The following is a 20,234-nucleotide window of genomic DNA, read 5'->3' as shown; positions in this document are numbered from 1 at the left end:
ACCATTAAGGAAAAAAAATTCTTGATGTCATCAGATATCTTCAGATTTCTCTCTCTCTTATTCTTTTATAGTAGTATTGTTCAAATCAGGGTTCAAACAGGGTTGGCCCATATATTCATCACATTTGGTTGATTCTCTTTACCTTCAGTGAATATCTCTTTGAACTTATGGGAACACCCCTCTCATTTTTTTTTTCTTGCCATTATTGAAGAAACTAGGTCAAATGTCCTCTGAAATTTCCTACGTTTTGGGTTTGGCTGGCTGCATATGCATGGTAGTGTTAACATACTCTTCCAGCCCCTGTATTTCCTGTAAACTGGTAGTTAGATCCACAGACTTGATGGGATCAGATCCCTGTTGTTGTTTCTTATACAAGATAACTTGGGGTGGATGGGGTATATTTCCTGTTGTTCTCATTGGGAAGTACATGTCTTGTTATATCTCTCTTAATTTTGTGTTAAGGACATGTGTATAGTGAAGGTGGTTTTATGATTTTTTTTTAACCAGTGTTTTTGATTTGTTCATTTGATATTTGTATTAACAGTAAATACTTGTAAGCAAAACAACATTAAAAAGTCCTCTTTACATATTCTAAACTTGGCCTCTTTTAGGCAGTGAAGATAAGAATATCAAGGTAATATTTCAGAAATAAAACCTGAGACAAAGCCTACATCGTTAGTTTCTTTTTATTTATTTATTTGTTTTTAGCAGTTTTATACCTTTATTTGACAATCAGCGATCAGTTCTCATCCACATTAATAGTCTGTAGATTTTTGAAAGTGGTGACAGGTACGTAGTTAACCAGCGTGTAGAGCTTGTTTGGTGAATCTTCATCCTCGTTACGTTGTCTGGACAACCGCACATGGATACGGTATGGAACATTCCTTATTCCTTTGGCCCAGACAGCTTTGTTGAGCCTGGTGTCAATGAGCACATCTGGAGTTCCCATCTCCTTCATGGCAAATTTCTGGATCTCTTTGAGTGCCTGAGGGGCATGCTTCTTGAAACCCACTCCATGGATATGTTTGTGGATGTTGATGGTGTATTCTCTGGTCACTACCTCGTTGGTGGCAGAACGGCCCTTCTTCTTCTCGCCACCCTTCTTTGCGGGAGCCATTCTGCCGGGCCCTAGTTGGAAAGGAAGCGTTAGTTTCTTTTTAATCTGAGTCTGTGTGAGATCTGATTTAGCATCTTAATTATGATCAGAAGTCATTGCATACCTATCACATTAATTTTTACGTATCAAAATGATGTACATTTTATGTGAACTCTAAGGACTTGGGGAAGGTAAAAAATAAGAAGTGGTGATCTTTTTTTTTTTTTTTTTCTGTGAAAAGGTAGATCGTCTGGCAGTTAGAGAGAGAGAGAAAATGAAACAAAGGAGGCACGAGACTTGTTTTTTGAAATCCTCCAGAGATACGATAGTAATTGAGCTAATATGCATTGGCTTCTCATAAATTGCCTCCATCATTTGGGCCTTGAGTGCCTTAGAAATGATTTCTCTCCCCATGCCTCTTCACCGTTGCTATAGTACTTCCTACTAGAGGCCTATTTGTTTGTGTTTAAGGAGCTGGGAGAATTTCTCTCTTACATTCACTTACAGAACTTGCATTTTGTGTTTGTCTTCCAAGAACTCTGTAAAGACTCCTGCTACTAATTTCATTATAACACACCAGTAAATCAACAAAATAAGATTTAGAGCAGTGACTTCCAAATCTGAACTGCATATCAGAATGCACTGGAGCTCTTTAAAAAGAATACAGGTTTTTGGAACCACCCCAGACCTACATCAGATTCTTGGGTGCTGGGGATATAGGAATCTGTACAGGTGAGAAAGACTCCAGCCTTGGAACTTTAGATTCCAAGTGATGAGATACTCATATCCAAGTGATTAAGATATGGATGGTGAACTCATGATTGGGAGTCGGAAAAACTCTCAACTGGTAGGTGGTTACTTAAACGTCATAGTGGTTTATTTAATAACCGAAGATGGTAGGATTGATAACTTTGGGAATACTTACTGTTTTTACATGACTTAAGTGAATGTGTCAAAGATTGAAAAAAGACCCAGCACATTATAAAATGGGCTACAGATCCCAAATGACTGTGACAATACGGAGGGGAATGTTTGTTTTTTAAGGGGCATGTTTGTTACAGACAAATGCTGAGTAGAAAATATAGAACAGAAAATAGGCTATATAAACTTCATAGGAGAAAGCAGTTCACTGTGTGTCTCAGAGGACAGAGCCACAAATCTGAGATGCAGTGCCTATTATGATAGCTTATTTAATAAACACAAAACCTTAGGTGAAATGGAAATGCTATTCTCAGTGCTGAAACATTAAGAACTGTTCTTTTATGATGAAGAGGCCCACAACGATTCCTACTAGCAGCAGTATTCAACATTTACTGAAGATTCCAGCTCAAACAATAAGTCAAGGAAGAAAAATACAGGTGAAAAATTGGAAATAAAGAATAAAAGTGTCATGAAAAGTCTAATGGAAATATAGCGGCTAATTATTAGAATTAATAAGAGGGTTTAATAGGTTTTTCAGCTGCAGATCAAAGTACAAAAGTCAATTGCAAAAGCAGATGATTTGAAAATGAAATTTTTAGGAAGTAATATGTATGATGGCAACAATAAAAAGTAGGAAATACCTCATAATAAACTTAACGAAGTACACAAGAACATTATGAAGAAAAAATTTAAAGCTTATTGGAAGAGATTTTTAAAAGTCCTTAAAAATAGTTGGGAGGTCTGCCATGTCAAATGTATAGAGGTCCTATTTGTCTCCAAATTGATCTATAAATTCAGGGCTTTTCTAATCAAACTCCCAAAAGAATTTTCTCATGCAACTTGATAAGCTATATGAAAGCATAAAGGAGCAGGAATAACTCCAAGTGTTCCAGAAGGCTAGGAACAGTGTTGAGGGTCAGGAAAAGAATTTGCCCTACTGAATATTAAGGTTTATTGTAAATAAAGCTTAGGTAGTTAATACAGTGCATACTGACTGATAAGCCAACGGAGTAGAGTAACTCTGAAAGAGAGGCCTGTATATGGCAGAGCTGCCACTGCAGACCAGCAGAGCCCTGTTCTATTGAATATTAAATCATGAAAGAGCAGGAGTGGATTTCTCAGTGATGCGACACCTAAAGTCAATCAATGTATGTAGCATTGAGTTTTTTTAAAAAGTAAAATCAGGGGGATCCCTGGGTGGCGCAGTGGTTTAGCACCTGCCTTTGGCCCAGGGCGCGATCCTGGAGACCCGGGATCGAATCCCACGTCGGGCTCCCGGTGCATGGAGCCTGCTTCTCCCTCTGCCTATGTCTCTGCCTCTCTCTCTCTCTCTCTCTCTCTCTGTGACTATCATAAATAAATTAAAAAAAAAAAAAAGTTAAATCAGGTTATGAAGCAGCATTTGTCATGTGATTCCATTTTTGTTAAAAAAGAGTGAAAGAGAGAGAGAGAGAATATCTATGTATTTATGTATCTTGAGAAAAGACCTGGAGGACACCAAAAGTCAAGGTGACAAGTAATTGTTTCTGAGTAGTCACATTATTGGCAATTTAACTTTTTCCTTAATACCTTTTTGCTTTTGTCTAGTTTTTTTTTGTTTTGTTTTTAACACATTGACTATATATCACTTTAAATTAGAAAAAAAAATTTCATTTGGAGTTTTTTCTTCCCTTAGCTATTCTTATTTGATTAGTCTTCTAGATTAATTTTAGAATTGTTTTTGACAACTTCCAAACTGCCTCCTACCCCCATACACACTCACAAATAACGTTTCATTGTGATTTTGATTGGAATTGTCTGGTACGCAATAGACACTCAGTACATGTTTGTTAAGTAAATAAATATGGGAACAATTGGCATCTTTATAACAGTTAGCCCTTCCAACCCAGAATATGGTATGTTACTCAGGCTTTTCAAGTCCTTTTTCAATAAATGTAAGTTTTGTGATTTTTTAAAATACAGATCTCACACGTTCACATGATTAATGATTTCTGAAATTGTAGTCTTTTCATTTTACCCCACATTGAGTCGGACTGTTAGCTGTGTATCTTTAGTGTCAGGACTTAGAAGTGTCAGAATGATTTAAGGTAGATAAACATGTCCTGTGTAGTGAGGTTAAGGACCTGGGTTTATTTAGCTTAGAGTAAAAGACTAGGTTGAAACTGGCTACCTATCTCCAAGCATTTGGTAGCAGCCAGCCTTCTTTCAGCTCTGCCAAAAACAGAACACAAGAAAATGAACTTCAGCTATAGCTCGAGGAATTTAGATTATAGATTGCAGACTGGCAGTGCAAAGCTGAAGCTGCCCTCAGAAACACTGTCTTTGGACTGCATGGTATATTTTAATTTATTAGTAATTTAAAATTTGGGAGATTTCACATAAAAATTTGGATATACAGTTTTTCTGGAACGCCCAAAATCTGGTACCCTAGTAGTGGCTGCTGAGGGTGGAGTTCAGTAGCTTCTGTCTCCTGTAAACCAGGCATGTGTTTTCACCATTTTTTCACAGCCCAAACCCAACCCTTTTCATGTTACTGTCCTGCCCCTTAATGCATTTAAATTTGCAACCTCAATTCAAATGATAAAGGAAAAATTAAGTTGCACATGGCGAAGTGTAGCATCTTCCCATTTGGAATTTTGGTGCTGTTTTTAAAATATGATTTAAGTATGATCCTGGCTAACAAGCAGGAGTGAACTGGATGATTCTTCAAGGATGTTTCATGTCCTGTGATTCTGCGATCCTGTTAGAATAGTACAGTGGTTCCCAAACTCTTTTTCTCATTGCACATGGTTGTAGAATTGTAGGGTTGGAATAGACCCCCTGCAAGACAGGGAGGCCACAGAGGATATGCTTCATCTGGAGTTCGTCCTACGCACAGGAAGTGTGAAAGTTGTTGCAGAGGGGCCAGCTTGAACAGCCAGCAGTTCAAACAACTGGCTACCTCATTACAAAGCTTTATTAAAAAATCTGTTTCTTTTATGCATAGTTATTTAAAGGTGAGGGAAGGGTTTTGTAGAGAACGTTGAGTTTTATAAGTACCCAGTTCTGTCATCCCCATCATTATGCATGGTCTGGCAGAGTTACGGTTGTGGGAACCATTGTTTTGAATATCATTTCATCTGTGCTTACACATTATCTAAACATGGTTTTCATACCTAATCTTAAGGACATATTTTCATAAACCAAAAAGTGGGAAAGCAGTATAGGAAAGAAATCTGAAGCGATAATTTCTCGATTTGTTTTATTCTAATTTTTGTCTGCCCGAGCAGCTTTCTCGTTCAGTGGTAACATGCTCAGATGGATCCCATAGATAGTAAAATTAATAGCACATGTGGCCAGTGGTATTGCATACAAAGTCAATGAAGTGACAGGTAAAAAAAATTTTTCTAAGTAAATTTGGCCTTAAGTAATAATTTTGTTCATAGGTCTTTTGTTTTTTTTCGTGGAACTAACTAGTTTGCCCCATTTGTTTTGGCATCAAATAGACATAGCTTTATTGTGACTCAGAGTCCAGTACTGTCCTTATTTAAGAACGTGAAATGTTCTCTCAAGGGATCCTTTTGGAGTCTCTAAATGTCTTGGTTTATAAGTGAAATTTTTAGCCTAGAACCAAATATTCCACTTACCCACCCAAATTGTTTCCCACTTGTGGTCTTAAACTAGGATCCTCTGTGTGTGTGTGTGTGTGTGTGTGTGTGTGTTCTTAAACTTAGGGTAGGACTTTTGTTTTTTGGTTCCCACAGAACAACTCCTGTCCTCAACCCCATCCATCACCAGCAATGGTGAAGATCACATTAAGCCTATAATATGTTTCAAAGGTCCCCATCAGGGCTTTTCTCACGTCTCCATCTTGTTATTATACCTAACCTCTCTGTATGTTCTGAATGTTTCATTCAGAAAGCATCACACTTGTGACTTCTCTACCCATGGCCATCTGATAAGGACAGGTGTAACTTTCCAAATGGACAGTTACAATGAGTTGTAACTTCATTTTTCCTGAACAGAATAGCTTTAAAATACACATGTTCTTTATTTTTAAAATGCTTTCTATGTTCCTGGTCTAGTCTAGCATAAAAGACATTGTCAGACTTGGTAGCTGTCAACCCCTTCCTTCCTACCCTCTTATTAAATTTCACCAAGTCTTCAGATAGAGAGTGAGAGCTGACTCATGATCTCAGACTGAAAACAGTCACAAGTCTGAACTGGTAGAAAATTGGGAGCTGCTTCCAGGTCAGCATATAGTCATCTGATTGCCACCAAATACCCTTTCTTCAAACAAGTAGGAGACCACTATCCCACCTGCTTTTACCATTGCTAAAAATTTGTTTACAAATTTAAGATCTCATTTCTTTGAAATTATCTTTAGGACTAAATCTTCAAGTCATCTGTGTTCCAGACTTTGAATTATAATTACAGCATTAGTTTGAACCTGCTGTTTCCCGCAGCATTTAAAGAAGCTATCAAAATTAACAAAGGGCTGGCATTATAAAAGAGCATACAAGTTGAAAATTTGTATTTAGGCAACTGAGATTTCATTTTTAAAGTTCAAATCCTGAATAGGGGTCACTCTAGAAGGCAACTAGCCTGATCTCTGTAATAAGTCAGAGTTATAAATAAAAGAAAGAAAGGGAGAAATTATTTGAGATTACCAGAAATGTAAGAGACCTAACCAGATGCAAAATGTGATCTTTGGTTAGCTTCTAATTCAAGAGGAAAATCACTGATACACATTTTGGGGGTATTTTGGGAGATTTGAATATGGGCTGGTTATTTGATGAAGCAATAATGTCATGCTCAGTTGTGATCACAGTATTTTGGTGATATAGGAGAATGTCTTGTCACATATGAATCTGTGCTCACGTATTTAGGAGTGAAGGGTCATGATGTCTAATATACTTTGAAATGGTTTACCAAATAGGTATATGAAATATGATAAGGTATTAACCATTATCGAGTCTAGCTGGGGTTTTAGGTGTTCATGGCACTATTTTTCTACTTTTCTGGATGTTTGACATCTTTCATGATTGTGAGTGATGATAACAATAACGAATAAGTCATCTTAGGGAGAGAAGTATTGTGGGACAAAGTAGGTCTTTCTGCTTTGAGGCTGCCTTGAGGTTTGGGAGGTTTGGCTGGAGGAGAGCCATGCAGCGTTGGGTGGAGCCAGCTATGAAGCAGTGCTTACCTGTCATTCAGTCCTGATGGCTCAGCAGGCCACTCAGAGGCATTTTCCCAGGCTCCACGTGCTCTCAGAATAGCTGTGGGAGAGGGCTTTGCATTGTGATGCACTGTACCACAGACTTCTCTTGGCAGCCTCAGGGAAGTTCACATCACCTTGGCTATGAGTCCCCTGGAAAACAAGTGAAGCTGTATAGTTTTACAGTAAAAACTCCACATTGGATATTTGTTCTCAGTGTCTTGGGACTATGAAATATATAACAACCCAAATACACGACCACTCCCTTAAAAAGTATTACTCACTGGAGCACAGTACTACTTAAAACTAATGTACTGCTCTACTAAACCAGGATGAGATCTGTTCAACCCATATTTGATTTTTGTTGTTGTTTTTCCTTCTATTCATAAAGTCTCTGAATCTCTATTAAAGCCATTTTGGAGGAGTTTATTTAGACAAAATATGGAGTAAAATAGCAGAACTCAGGTTTGTCCTTAAAACACGGGCCACTCTTTCATAAATATTGCTGAGTCCCTTCCCTCCACCCCCACCCCTTTTTATCTTAGAGACTTAAACTCTTTAGTGATGACCAGGTGAGCCAGAAGAATGTGAATGTGGTAACAAATCATCATTTGGGAGATCTATACAAAGGTAGAGCAGCAGCTCTTTACAAACTACAGAATGCCAGAGGCATGGACTGGAGACTTTTGGGGGCTGTTCGGAGGTCAGGGGGACGGGAGATGGACTCTTGCTGGTACTGGACATCAAGTGACATTAAGCAGCACAGAAATATAAATTATTTCTAGAAATATGCCTACTTGAAGACTCCCAGTAGAAAGATGATTCCACAACAAAACTGTTGCCCTCCTAACCCCAGTCTCTTCCTGGGTCTAAAGACAATATTCTCAGATACCCAGCAAGGAAACAGGCGTATTTAAATGTGATTTACAAGTGCCTCAGGATCTTGGAATGCTATTGTCAGGTAGTTTTCAAGTGAAGAGATGCTCACTTTGTGATTTCCATTTTGTCCCCTACTCCAATTCTGTGCATTTACAACACCAGTGTTAAGCTTGGAGTGTAGGCCAGGAGAAGGGAATAGAAAAGGCCTCCTGGATTCTTTGCCAAGTTGCTATTTAGTTTTAGAGAATAGTGAAACTTTGCTTTAGCTCTGGCTAAGTACAAAATCTCAGTGGCCTGCTGAACTCTGTGAGGAAGTTAATTACATTAAAGAGCAAAGATAAGCCTGTAGTCTTTATCACTGCCTGTTATCTATGGATAAATGAAATACATCTCTGTAGCATTTCAAGTCCATATATTTCAGTGGCAGTTATTTTCTCTGTTTATATATCAAAATTAGTTTGCCATAAGAACTGACACAGTATCTTTTGTGTTTAATCCCTTTTCAAGTTCTCTTTAAACAATAAACTTTCCTATGGCTGGTGGAATTTAGATTAAGCAGGTGCAAATCTTTTTTACATGTTAAATTTGCCATTTCTCTTGAAGATGCCATGGTGGGGTGGGGGTGGGGCTGGAGAATTGGTTTTCCATTAAAATCATGACAGGTGGCCAGTTTAGGAATGATTCTCTTTAGCATAATCCTATCCTGGGGGTGGGAAGCATAGGGAAACTGGTTCAGTGAACTCAATTCTAGTAAGTTTAATAATCACTTAGTTACTATTTTCTTTATACTGCTTTCTTTTTCTGTTGGAGAAGGTGTTATATTCAGACTGTTGTTTAGCCTACCAAGTAAGTGTTAGTTATCACTCAGGGTATGTCCAGATACCGTGTTTTCTGAATTCAGATTTCAGAGTCAACCTCAGATTTAGACCCCTTCCTAATAATAACATTTTATTGCTGGAGATTTTGTACAGGGAGAAGATTTTGAGAATCTGAGTCTTACCTAGAGCTGTAAGTATTAAGTATGATTCACTACTACCAAAGGCAGAATGACTTAGATACTGGATTTTGTTATTGTTATTCACACCTTTGGAAGACTGGCATTATAAATCATTACTTTGAAAGTCATTGTAAAATTTTCTTGTATTGGTGAATTCCAAATTGTTAAGGACTCCTTTCTTTACAACCTCGACCCCTCTTAAGCAGTAGGACAAATAAACAGATGTGGAAGTCAATTCCCTTTCAGTGACCTAAGGAATAAAGGAATTGTTTTAAAGCACTCAGAATAATGCCAGTGGTATGCATATTTTGTTTGACATTTTACACAGAAAAAGAAGGCATATGACATGACCAAAATGCAATCCATTCCAAATGTGTTAGAAAAAATGTATTTCATATCTATAAATCTGGAGATTATGCTGTCATAGATGTCACTGTTATTTCACAATCCCCCTGACTAAGGTAGCTGTGCTGTCAAAGCTGTAGCTTGTGCAGATAGACGTCAGATCTATAGTCCCTGATTGATGTTCTGGATCTTTCTACAGGAGTGTCAGAAGGATACCGAATGTAAAAGTGGGAACTTTTTTCTTTTTTTTTTTTTTCTTTTTTCTTTTCTTTTTTTATAAAAGTCATTTCAGAACAATTAAAATCTGAGACTACCTCTGATAACTCCTGGCCCTTCCAATTTCATGGACATAATACTATATCTGAGGTTGTCTTATAGCCTGGAGATACCCTATTTGGGAGGATATTTTTATTTAATCTTTTCAGGAAGGTCTTCAAAAGAGTAGTTTATACTTGGAGGTGGGCTGGAAGGGAAGGAAGAAAAGAGTGAGGGAGGAAGGAAAAGGAGGAGAGAAGAAGGAACCATGCTGCACTTTTAGTGAAATTATCTTGCTATCCCATGAGATGAATGGTGATGTCTCCATTTTCAGTTGGAATGTATTTCTTTGTACCAGGCTTCTTTAACTTAATATTTTATTTCTGAGACTTTTTTCTAATATGGCCTGGAGTTGTGGTTTATTTGTTTTTAGGAGCAATGTAGTATTTCACTGACTATGCCCCTTTCCCTCTAAATGTAAGTTTCAGATATACATCTTTATAATTTGATGTTTATATACATTACGAAGTGATCGCCACAGGTCTAGTTATCATCCATCACCATCCAGATAACTCTCTTCACCCTTTCTTGCCCCCTCACCCCCACCCCCTGTAACCACTAGTCTCTTATTTTTGTTTTATTTTGTTTGTTCATTTGGTTGCTTTTTTAGATTCCACATACGAGTGAAATCATATGGTATTTGTCTTTCTCTGCCTTATTTCATTTAGTCTAACACCTTCAAGGTCCATCTGTGTTATCACAAATGGCAAGATTTCATTCTTTTTTTATGTTTGAGTAATTACTATTGAGTAATAGTCCATTGTATAAATGTGCCACATCCTCTTTATCCATTATTCGTCTATTAATGGACACCTAGGTTGTTTCCATACCTTGGCTGCTATAAGTAATGCTGCAGTAAACATAGGTGTGCATATATCTTTTTGAATTAGTGTTTTCATGTTCTTTGGGTAAATACTACAGAGTGGAATATCAGGATCGTATGGTAGTTCTGTTTTTAATGTTTTGAGGCCACTAGGTTCTCCATAGTGGGTACACCGATTTACACTCTCATCAACACTTGTTATTTGTCTTTTTAAAATAACTGTTCTAACAGATGTTATGTATTTCTCATTGTAGTTTTGATTTGCATTTGCCTATTAAATAGTCATGTTGAGCATCTTTTCATGTGCCTATTAGCCATCTTTACATCTTCTTTGGAGAAATGATTATGCAAATCTTCTGCCTCTCCTCCTTTTTTTTAGAGAGGGCATTGGGGATAGTAGGGGCAGAGGGAGAGGGAGACAGAGAATCTTATGTAGGCTCCATGCCCAGTGTGGAGCCGGACTCAGGGCTCAGTCTCATAACCCTGAGATCCTGACCTGAGCCAAAATTGAGAGTTGGACACTAAACTGACTGAACCACCGGAGAGAGGTGCCTCTCACTGCTCATTTTTAAATCAGATTGTTTGTTTTGTTGTTATCATTGAGTTAAATGAATTTTATATGTATTTTGGATATTAACCCCTTATTGGACATATAGTTTGCAAAACAAAACAAACTTCTCTTATTAGTGAGTTGCTTGTTCATTTTTTTGATGGTTCTTTTGCTGGGTAGAAGCTTTTATGTTTGATATAGTCCAGTTTGTTTACTTTCACTTTTGTTTCCCTTCTCATTAGAGTCAGATCCAGAAAGATGTTGCTAAGACGATGTCAAAGAATTTAACACTTCTATTTTCTTCTAAGGAATTTTATGGTTTCAAGTCTTATATTCAAATTTTTAATGCATTTCGAGTTAATTTTTGTGTATAATAGAAAACAGTGGTCTAGTTTTATTCTTTCACATGTGACTATCCTGTTTTCCCAACATCATTATCGAAGAGACCATCCTTTCTCCCTTGTATGTTCTTGGCTCCTCTGTCATAGATTAGCTATCCACATATGTGTGGGTTTATTTCTGGGCTTTCTATTCTGTTTTATTGATCTGTGTGTCTGTCTTTGTACCAATACCATAATGTTTTGATTTACTACACTTTGCAGCATAGTTTGAAATCAGGAAGTATAATACTTCCAGCTTTGTTATTCTTTCTCAAAATTGCTTGGGCTTTTCAGGATCTTTTGTGGTTCCATACAAATTTTAGACTTGTTTTATCTAGTTCTGTGAAGTATGCCACAGGAATTTTGACAGGTATTGCATTGAATCTGTGGATTGTGTTGGGTAGTATAGACATTTCAGCAATATTAATTCTTCCAGTCTGAGCACAGAATATGTTTCCATTTATTTGTGTTGTCTTTCATCAGTGTCCAGGTCATTCACCTCCTTGGTTAAATTTATTAATAGATATTTTATTCTTTTGCTGATGCAATTGTAAATGGGATTGTTTTCTAAACTTCCATTTCTAATGTTTTATCATTAGTGTATAGAAGTACTACAGATTTCTGTGTATTGGTTTGTATCCTGCGACTTTACTGAATTCACTTATTCTAACAGGTTTTATTGGTGGATTCTTTAGCGTTTTCTATACATAGTATTATGTCATCTGTTGTAAGTAGTGACAGTTTTACCTCTTTTCTGATATGGCTGTCTTCTATTTCTCTTTATTGCCTAATTGCTATGGCTAGGACTTCTGATACCAGTTTTGAATGAAAGTGATGAGAGTGGGCATCCTTGTCTTGTTCCTGATCTTAGGGCTTTCACCTTTTCACCACTAAGCATGATGTTAGCTGTAGGGTTGTCATATATGGTCTTTATTATATTGAAATATGTTTCCTTCATACTCACTTTGTTGAGATTTTTTATCATAAACAGATGTTGAATTTTGTCACATTTTTTCCCTGCACCTTTTGAGATGATCATGTGATTTTTATCTTTAATTTTGTTAATGTGATGTGCAGTGTTGATTGATTTGCAGATGTTGGACCATCCTGGCATCACTGGAATAAATTACACCATGGTTTATGATTCTTTTAATGTATTTTTGGATTTGTTTTGCTAATATGTGTGGATTTGGGATCTATGTTCATCAAGTATATTGGCTTTTAATTTTTTTTTTTCTTTTTTGTGGTGCCCTTGTCTGGTTTTGGTATCAGCGTAATGCTGGCCTTGTAAAATGTGTTTGGAAGCTTTCCCTCCTCTTCAATTTTTGGAAAAGTTTGAAAAGGATAGGCGTTAAATCTTCCTTGAATGTTTGGTAGGATTCTTCATTCTCAGTGAAACTGTCTGTCTGGTCCTGGACTTTTGTTGTTGGGAGGTTTTTGATTACTGTTTCAGTCTACTTATTGGTCTATTTGGATTTTGTATTTCTTCATTATTCAATCTTGGAAGATTGTATCTTTCTTGGAATTTATTCATTTCTTCTAGGTTGTCCATTTTTTTGGTATATCATTTTTCATAGTAGTCTCTTACAATGCTTTGTATTTATTTAGTATTGGTTATAACTTATCTTTTTTATTTTATTTGAATTATCTCTCTCTCTCTCTCTCTCTCTCAGTTTAGCTAAACGTTTGTCAAATTTGTTTATCTTTTCAAAGAGCTAGCTCTTCACTTTATTGATTTTTTTCTACTGACTTTTTATTCTCTATTTCTCTTCTGGTCATTATTTCCTTCCATTAGTTTTCAGCTTTTCTTGTTCTTCTTTCCTGATTCCTTTAGGTGTAAAGTTAGATTATTTGAGATTTTTCTTATTTCTTGAGGTAGGCTTCAAGAAATATTGAGGTTTGCTATGAACTTCCCTCATAGAACTCCTTTTGCTGCATCCCATATATTTTGGTAAGTCCTATATTTATTTTTATTTATCTGGATGTTTATTTCTCCTTTGTTTTCTTCAGTGGCCCATCCGTTGTTCAGTAGCATGTTGTTTAATTCCATGTTTTTATGTTTTTCCTGTTTTCTTCTAATTAATTCCTAGTTTCATACCATTGTGCTTGGAAGAGATGCTTAATATGATTTCAATTTTCTTGAAATTATTGAGACTTGTTTTGTGGCCCAACCTGTGATCCAACCTAGAGTACATTCTGTGTGCACTTGGAAAAAAATATGTATTCTGCTTTTGGATAGAATACCTTGTTTATATCTGTTAAATCTGTCTGGTCTAATGTGTTGTTTAAAGCCAATGTTTCTATATTGATTTGTTGTTGCCGTCTGGATGATCTACCCATTGGTGAAAGTGGGGTATTATACTCTCCTAGTATTACTGTATTGCTTTTAATTTCTTCTTTTAGATCTGTTAATATTTGTTTTATATGTTTTGGTGCTCCCCTATCTGGTGCATATATATTTATAAATGTTTTATTTTCATGAAGGATTGACTGCTTTATGTAATGCTCTCTTTTTTTTAAATAGTCTTGTTTTAAAGTTTATATTGTTTGATACGAATATAGCTATTCAGCATTTTTCATTTCCATTGGCATGGAATATCTTTTTCTATCCTATCCCTCCACTTTTAGTCTGTGTGTTCTTATTCCTGAAGTGAATGTCTTACAGGCAGCATGTAGATGGGTCTTGTTTTTTATCCATTTAGCACTCTGTGTCTTTTGACTGGCAATTTCAGACTATTATAATCATATATAAGCATATACTTATTGCAATTTTGCTCATTGTTTTCTTGTTTTTGTAGTTCCTTTCTGTTCCTTTCTTCTCTTTCTCTCTTCCTTTGTAGTTTGATGGATTTATTTAGGGTTATGTTTGCTTCCTTTCTCACTTTCTTTCATATATTTACTATATATATATTTCCTTGTGGTTACCATGAGGTTCACATAAAATATCATATGTAAATAGTTTGTTTTAGGTTGACAGCAACTTAATGTTAAATACACTCTAAAGCTTTACCTTATTACCTTCTGCCATATTTTATATTTTTTTGATGACACATTTTCCATCTTTCTATTTTTTTTTCCATCTTTCTATTTTATGCTGCTCTTAACTAATTATTGTAATTTGAGGGAATTTTACTACCTTTTTCTTTTAACTTTCATACTTGCTTTACAAGCACTTGTCCACTACCTTTGTTATAGATTTTCCTTTTCCAGTAAGATTTTTACTCATTCATATATAAATATGAAACTATATGAGAATATATAATATACATTAATTATGAATATATATAATATATAAAATATTAATTATAACCAAATAATTTTTTTGGTTATAATAGTGCCATTTCTTTTTGGCTTAAAGAAGCCCTGTTAGCATTTCTTGTAGGGCTAGTTTCATGGTGATGAATCCTTTACCTTTTGTTTATATGGAAAGCTCTTAATCACTCCTTCAATTTGTAATGATAGCCTTGCTGGGTAGAGAATTCTTGGTTGAATTCATTGTACAAAGTAACTGAGTCACTTCAGGGACTGGAAACCATTCTAGCCAGGTGTTCTGGCCAGGCTAGAAGAGCTCAGATTGTAATGTTTACCTCTTTCTCTCAAGTGAGTCCCTCTCTTGATTCTTTTTTATTTCATATGCTAAATAATTATTGAACACATGCTATGTAATAAGCACTGGGGAGGCCTATGGAATTTAGTGGCAAACAAGCTTATGGTCTAATGATGCCCTCTTTCACTTTACAGGGTATGGCTTTCAAATCACAGCCTATTTCCTCAAGAGAGGGATACGACTTCACTGTTTCAGGGGCTCACAGAGTGCTGGTAAGAAACTGATTTCTTGAGTTGTCAGGCATTTTGATTATTAACTTACTCTAGACAGAATGAAAATTAAAGAATGAAGATTTCAACTTGCTTCATTGCCTTTGTGAAATTGAAGTGCTAATTAAGAATATTTCTAAACGTTTGTGATTTTTTTCAATTTTCACTGCCTGAGAACTGTGAGTGGAGCCACATTATGCTTCACTCTCCTGCTGCATCTCAGCACTTTCATTGAGCTTCCAGAATGATTTGACAGGCAGTTAAACTATGAATCACTTCATCTTTGTCTGTGCACACCAAGTCCCTGGGATATAGAACAAGTGTGTACACGAGAAAATGCTTTCCCAGCCCAGAGCTGTCAGAGCCTTTCTTAGGTGTGTGACAAGGCCAGCTTCCCTCCTCATTTCCCCAAGTCAAGATGTCCACTTGGGAAATGATGTCAAACATATCCAGCCAACAACAACAAAGTCAGATGCTAATGACAATTCTCCAAGCTGATCTGAACATTGGAAAGAAAATCTAACTGAACTTCCTTGGATGATTTTAATATATAAGATATGAAACAGGGACTTTGAAAATAAACTATATGGAGATTTGCTCTTGGAATCGTAACAATTATCTTCACTTTTTAAACTGTTAAGTGCCACTCAAATATTTTACTCTCCTAATGGAGCTTTCCACTTTATTCAATTCTCTTAGTAAAATAAGCCAGTTAACTTTCTGCTATTAAAATGAAGCCTAGCTACCCTGTATGGTAGAGATTGCTATTATCTAAATCTTTACTTTATTTAAATATTAAAATAATAAAATTCTCAGTTGTGATCTAAGCAAAGAAAAGGTGTATAGAAGTTTCTTTCTGTGTATACAATACCTGGCCCCCAAATGTTCAAAATTCATCATTCTAGCATTCTTATTTTTCAGAGAAAGAAATGGAAGGACAAATCAGAGGAATTATTGGATAGAAATGATCATTTTGAATTTGAATTCTGATCTACTGAGGTGTATTTCAATGTTATGAAAATTGACAGGGGATAAATAATGACAGGGGATAAATAATGAATTCTGTGGCTCAGTTCCTCCTTCCTGAAAGTGAGAAGCAGACTACTTACCACTTACCCCATTAAGAAATTTTAAGAATGGAGTGCCTGGGTGGCTCAGTCAGTTAAGTGTCTGCCGTCAGCTCAGGTCATGATTCTGGGGTCCTGGGATCAGGCTCCCTGCTCACTGGGGAGTCTGCTGCTCCCTCTGCTTGTACACACACTCTCTTTTTCTGTGTCAAATAAATAATCTTTTACAAAAGAATTAATAAATAAATATTAATGACTTTGGGGTTTTTTTGAGGAAGGGTGGGTTTTTTTGTTTTTTTGTTTTGGTTTTATTTTTGGCTTTTCAGTATCCACCCCTAGTCTCGTAGCCAGATAGAACATCTTTGAGAGGTCAGTTTCAACACACTCAGGCTTTTTGAAATGGAGATTTCTACATGAGGAGGACAACAAGGGTAAGACCAGAATGACAGGTTAGGCCCCACACAGGGAGGGCTTTGAAGTTTGCAGGTCATGTGGTAGCTACTGAGGAGCCAGGATGGGGTTTTGAGCAGGAGAAGTGGAGCTGGTTTTTTTTTTTAGTACTGTTAACCTACTTGCACTGAGTAGGATGAATCAGAATAGGGAGGAGTGATCACCAAGGACAAACACATCAGTAGTCTAAAGGAGAGATAAAGACTTGGCTATTACTAGAGCATCAACTCATTAGGCCTTTGGTATAATTTAACTTAGCCTGGTGGTACAGTGTTAAACTGTGTTTAAGTTGTGTGCTTGCATAATCAACACCTTCATGCTGTATCAGGCTAAGAGGAGTTCTGCCTCTGTCTGTTCCTCACATTGTCATCCATTGTTAGAAATGAACAATGTATGCAAAAGGATTCACTTATCTGATTCATACTATCCCTCTTTGAAAATATTGGTCACATCTAAGAGAAGTTTTCTCTTTTAGAAAAATGGCTTTGTGTTGTAAGTATGATACATGTGTATTATAAAAATATTAGAGGGATACAATCAAATATAAAGAAGGGAGAAGGTCCTCACCTCCCACTCAGAATATACACTGCTAGCATCAGGTAAACATCACTCCAGAGATAGATGGAGGCTGCATAAGTACATGTGGATGGATAGGCAGGCAGGTTAGAGAGGAGGAAAGATAAAGGTGGCATTTACCATTTTATTTGCCATTTTCCTGTATAAATTCTCTTTTTCATTGAGTGTTGGGGCATCCAGTTCTGTGATTCTTTTCAGCCTTCCCCACCCATAAGTCAGTGGCTTTGCTTTAAGAAGTTGTAATGATAGTTTAGTGTGACTGTGGTGTAATTCTATCATCTTAACTATCACATATTTTACCGTTTCCTTATAATTATTCCTATTAATGACCCTGCTGTTTTCATAGCCTAATTCAGATTGGGAATTTGCCCTCTACTTTAGGGGACCGATCTAAGACCAGTTGACCAAAGAGATGATAAGTAAAAGAATTAATTAGTAAGAACATTGATGGGTTTTCAGATCTTATTTCCTATTCTTCCTTTTCCTGTATAAATCTGCACACTCATTAGAGAACATTGATCCTATTTCCCAAATGTGGGTTCTGGTCAGAAAACAGCAAACTGACACAGTGGGAGGGCTGCAAGGGCCCTGCCTGGGGGTTTCATGGGATAGAACATAATGGTCCAGGGGCTCAGGTGGACCAATTTGCAACCTCCTGGGTGCTCCCCAGAGCTCTGTGCTCGCTCCGCCCTGCTGATGGCAAACACTGAAAGGCGAGGAGAAGAGACATATGTTGTATACATACATGCTTATAACTATAACTGAAAAAATCTGGTACCAAGCATTTCTGTTTTCATAGATTTTTGATGCCTTTAGTAACTTGATTTTCTTCATTTTGTGCAGAGCTCCGTGTATTTCCCGACAGATTTGTGGTCTGTGTAAGTCAGCTTTCATTCAGTCGTGATCTTTTGTCAAGTCAGAATGAAGAATTGGTATGTACAAAAATATTCTACAAATAAATCTGCTTAAATGACAACTTATTATATATAAATATAAAAGGTATTGTCTTCAGTTATTTATCATTCAGCTATCCAGCATTCAGTGCATGTTTTAAGGGACCAAAAATGTTCCAGCTATTGCATGATGATATTAACTGATGTGTTTTTGTTTGTTTTTGTTTGTTTTCTGAAGACCCTTGAAAATTTAGTTTGATCAGCCATGTCTTTTCTACTTCAAATTTATTTATTTATTTATTTATTTATTTATTTATTTAGATTTTTTTTTTTTTTTTTTTTTTTTTTAGATTTTATTTATTCATTTGAGACACAGAGAGAGCATGAGCAGGGTGAGGTGCAGAGGGAGAAGCAGACTCCCCACTCAGCCGGGGAGCCTGATGTGGGGTTTGATTTCCCGGGCCCCAAGATCATGACCTGAGCCCAAAGAAGACAGTTAGCCATCTGAGCCATCCAGGCACCCCTCTACATCAGTTTTAAATGAGAAAGCAACATATCACAAAAACTGTGATGGTACTTATAATAATATTCAAATGAGATAAAGTAAAGTCTTTCAGTGAAATGAAGCAAAATCCACATGTTTCCACTGGAAGCTTTCATTGGGGTCAGTGGCTTTTGAATTTTATTCCATGGTGAATCACATTTTCATGAGAATCAGTACTTTTCCCCAGTGTGTTGTTTCTTTGCTGATAGAGCTTTTCTGTATCTTTTCTCAGGCTTACTAAGCTTTTTTTAGGTCCTGTTTCATTTGTGTTTCATTGATGTTCTCTGTGCAGATAAGCAGATGCAGAAAACTCACCTGTAATGTTGTAGCTTGCAGCTTTGTCTTGTAAGCTTAACATATACACTCGAGAGCGTCTACTTGGCGTGCACCTGTGTGTGTGTGTGTATGTGTATGTTTGTTTGTGTATCTTGCTGCAGCCACAATCCGATCTATCAGAACTTACCTCTGTGCAGACTTTTTTTCCCCATAATTTTGGATATATTACTTGAACTTTAACAAAGAGAAAAAAAATCTCGCAGATGTGAAACCAGGACATGAAGTGTGATATGATTATTATGCTTCTAAAATAATTTATGGGAATATTAGATTACTCCTTATGTTTATTATTTTTTAATCCACACAAAATATGAAATTTGGCCCACATGGTCTCGAACTAGCTTCTTACCTCATCTTAAATAAATGCATAGAGACTGACCTAGGAAAAGCAAAGAGTAGAGATGCTTTTGTTTGGAGCAGATGAATCTTTTGGAAAAGCCAGTGGGACCCTTATTTCTTCATCTATCAATTAAATAACATAAATCGAAACAAATTTGGTGAGAAGTATTAAAAATGTGTTCTTTGAAATGTTTCCAGGATGTTAAGAGTTGTCTTAGTAAAGTAATAAATACTAAAGTAGTAATGCTTTTGGGAAACAGCTATAATATAACAACTGATTCTCAGGGCAGTGAAGAAATTGATCTGTGGTTTAAGAAAATAACTATTAACAAGAAGTGTCATTGTTTCAGATGGAATACAAAAGAAATTAGATCTTGTATGATATGTAATATTAATACTTAATGTCTTAAATTATTAAAGGTGGATTAAAACATTTCAATACAAATGAAATGTTATCCTCCTTAGGGGCACTGGTCTTTATACTGATTTTTATATAGCTGCTGTCATATAAATCCTGTAATTGGGAGGACTTCCTAAATGTTAAGGTTTTCATTCTGAAAAATTGACAGTCTGAGCCTTTTACACGAACCAGTTTAGTTTTCTTATCCTCAGTGTGTTCTGACTTCTAGTGATAACACTATCAGAGTTTATATCATGAGGATCTTTAGTTGTTTTAGTGACTGTCTTTAGATGTGCTCAGTCTCTGTCTC

General features: G+C 36.3%; 2 protein-coding genes across 2 annotated transcripts in view; one reads left to right on the top strand and one right to left on the bottom strand.

Moving 5' to 3' along the window:
* LOC112673591 (SLX4 interacting protein) overlaps positions 1 to 20,234 on the top strand; it is a 183,808-nt gene that overhangs the window by 141,135 nt on the left and 22,439 nt on the right. Inside the window, 2 exon segments of the mRNA XM_035705383.2 lie at positions 15,245 to 15,322; positions 18,256 to 18,344. Of these exon segments, the coding sequence (XP_035561276.2) occupies positions 15,245 to 15,322; positions 18,256 to 18,344 (167 nt within the window).
* Positions 680 to 7,320, bottom strand: LOC112673592 (60S ribosomal protein L31-like). Its single transcript, XM_025469310.3, has 2 exons — positions 7,203 to 7,320; positions 680 to 1,128 (listed from the first exon to the last, which is right to left on the bottom strand). The coding sequence occupies exons 1-2, from the start codon at positions 7,207 to 7,209 to the stop codon at positions 740 to 742; spliced, it is 396 nt and encodes a 131-aa protein (XP_025325095.1). The 5' UTR covers positions 7,210 to 7,320; the 3' UTR covers positions 680 to 739.

This window comes from Canis lupus, chromosome 24, assembly GCF_003254725.2.
Source record: "Canis lupus dingo isolate Sandy chromosome 24, ASM325472v2, whole genome shotgun sequence".
NCBI classification, from domain to species: Eukaryota; Metazoa; Chordata; class Mammalia; order Carnivora; family Canidae; genus Canis; species Canis lupus.
The sequence above is the reverse complement of the archived record's forward strand: the minus strand, read 5'-3'. Positions and strand labels throughout refer to the sequence as shown.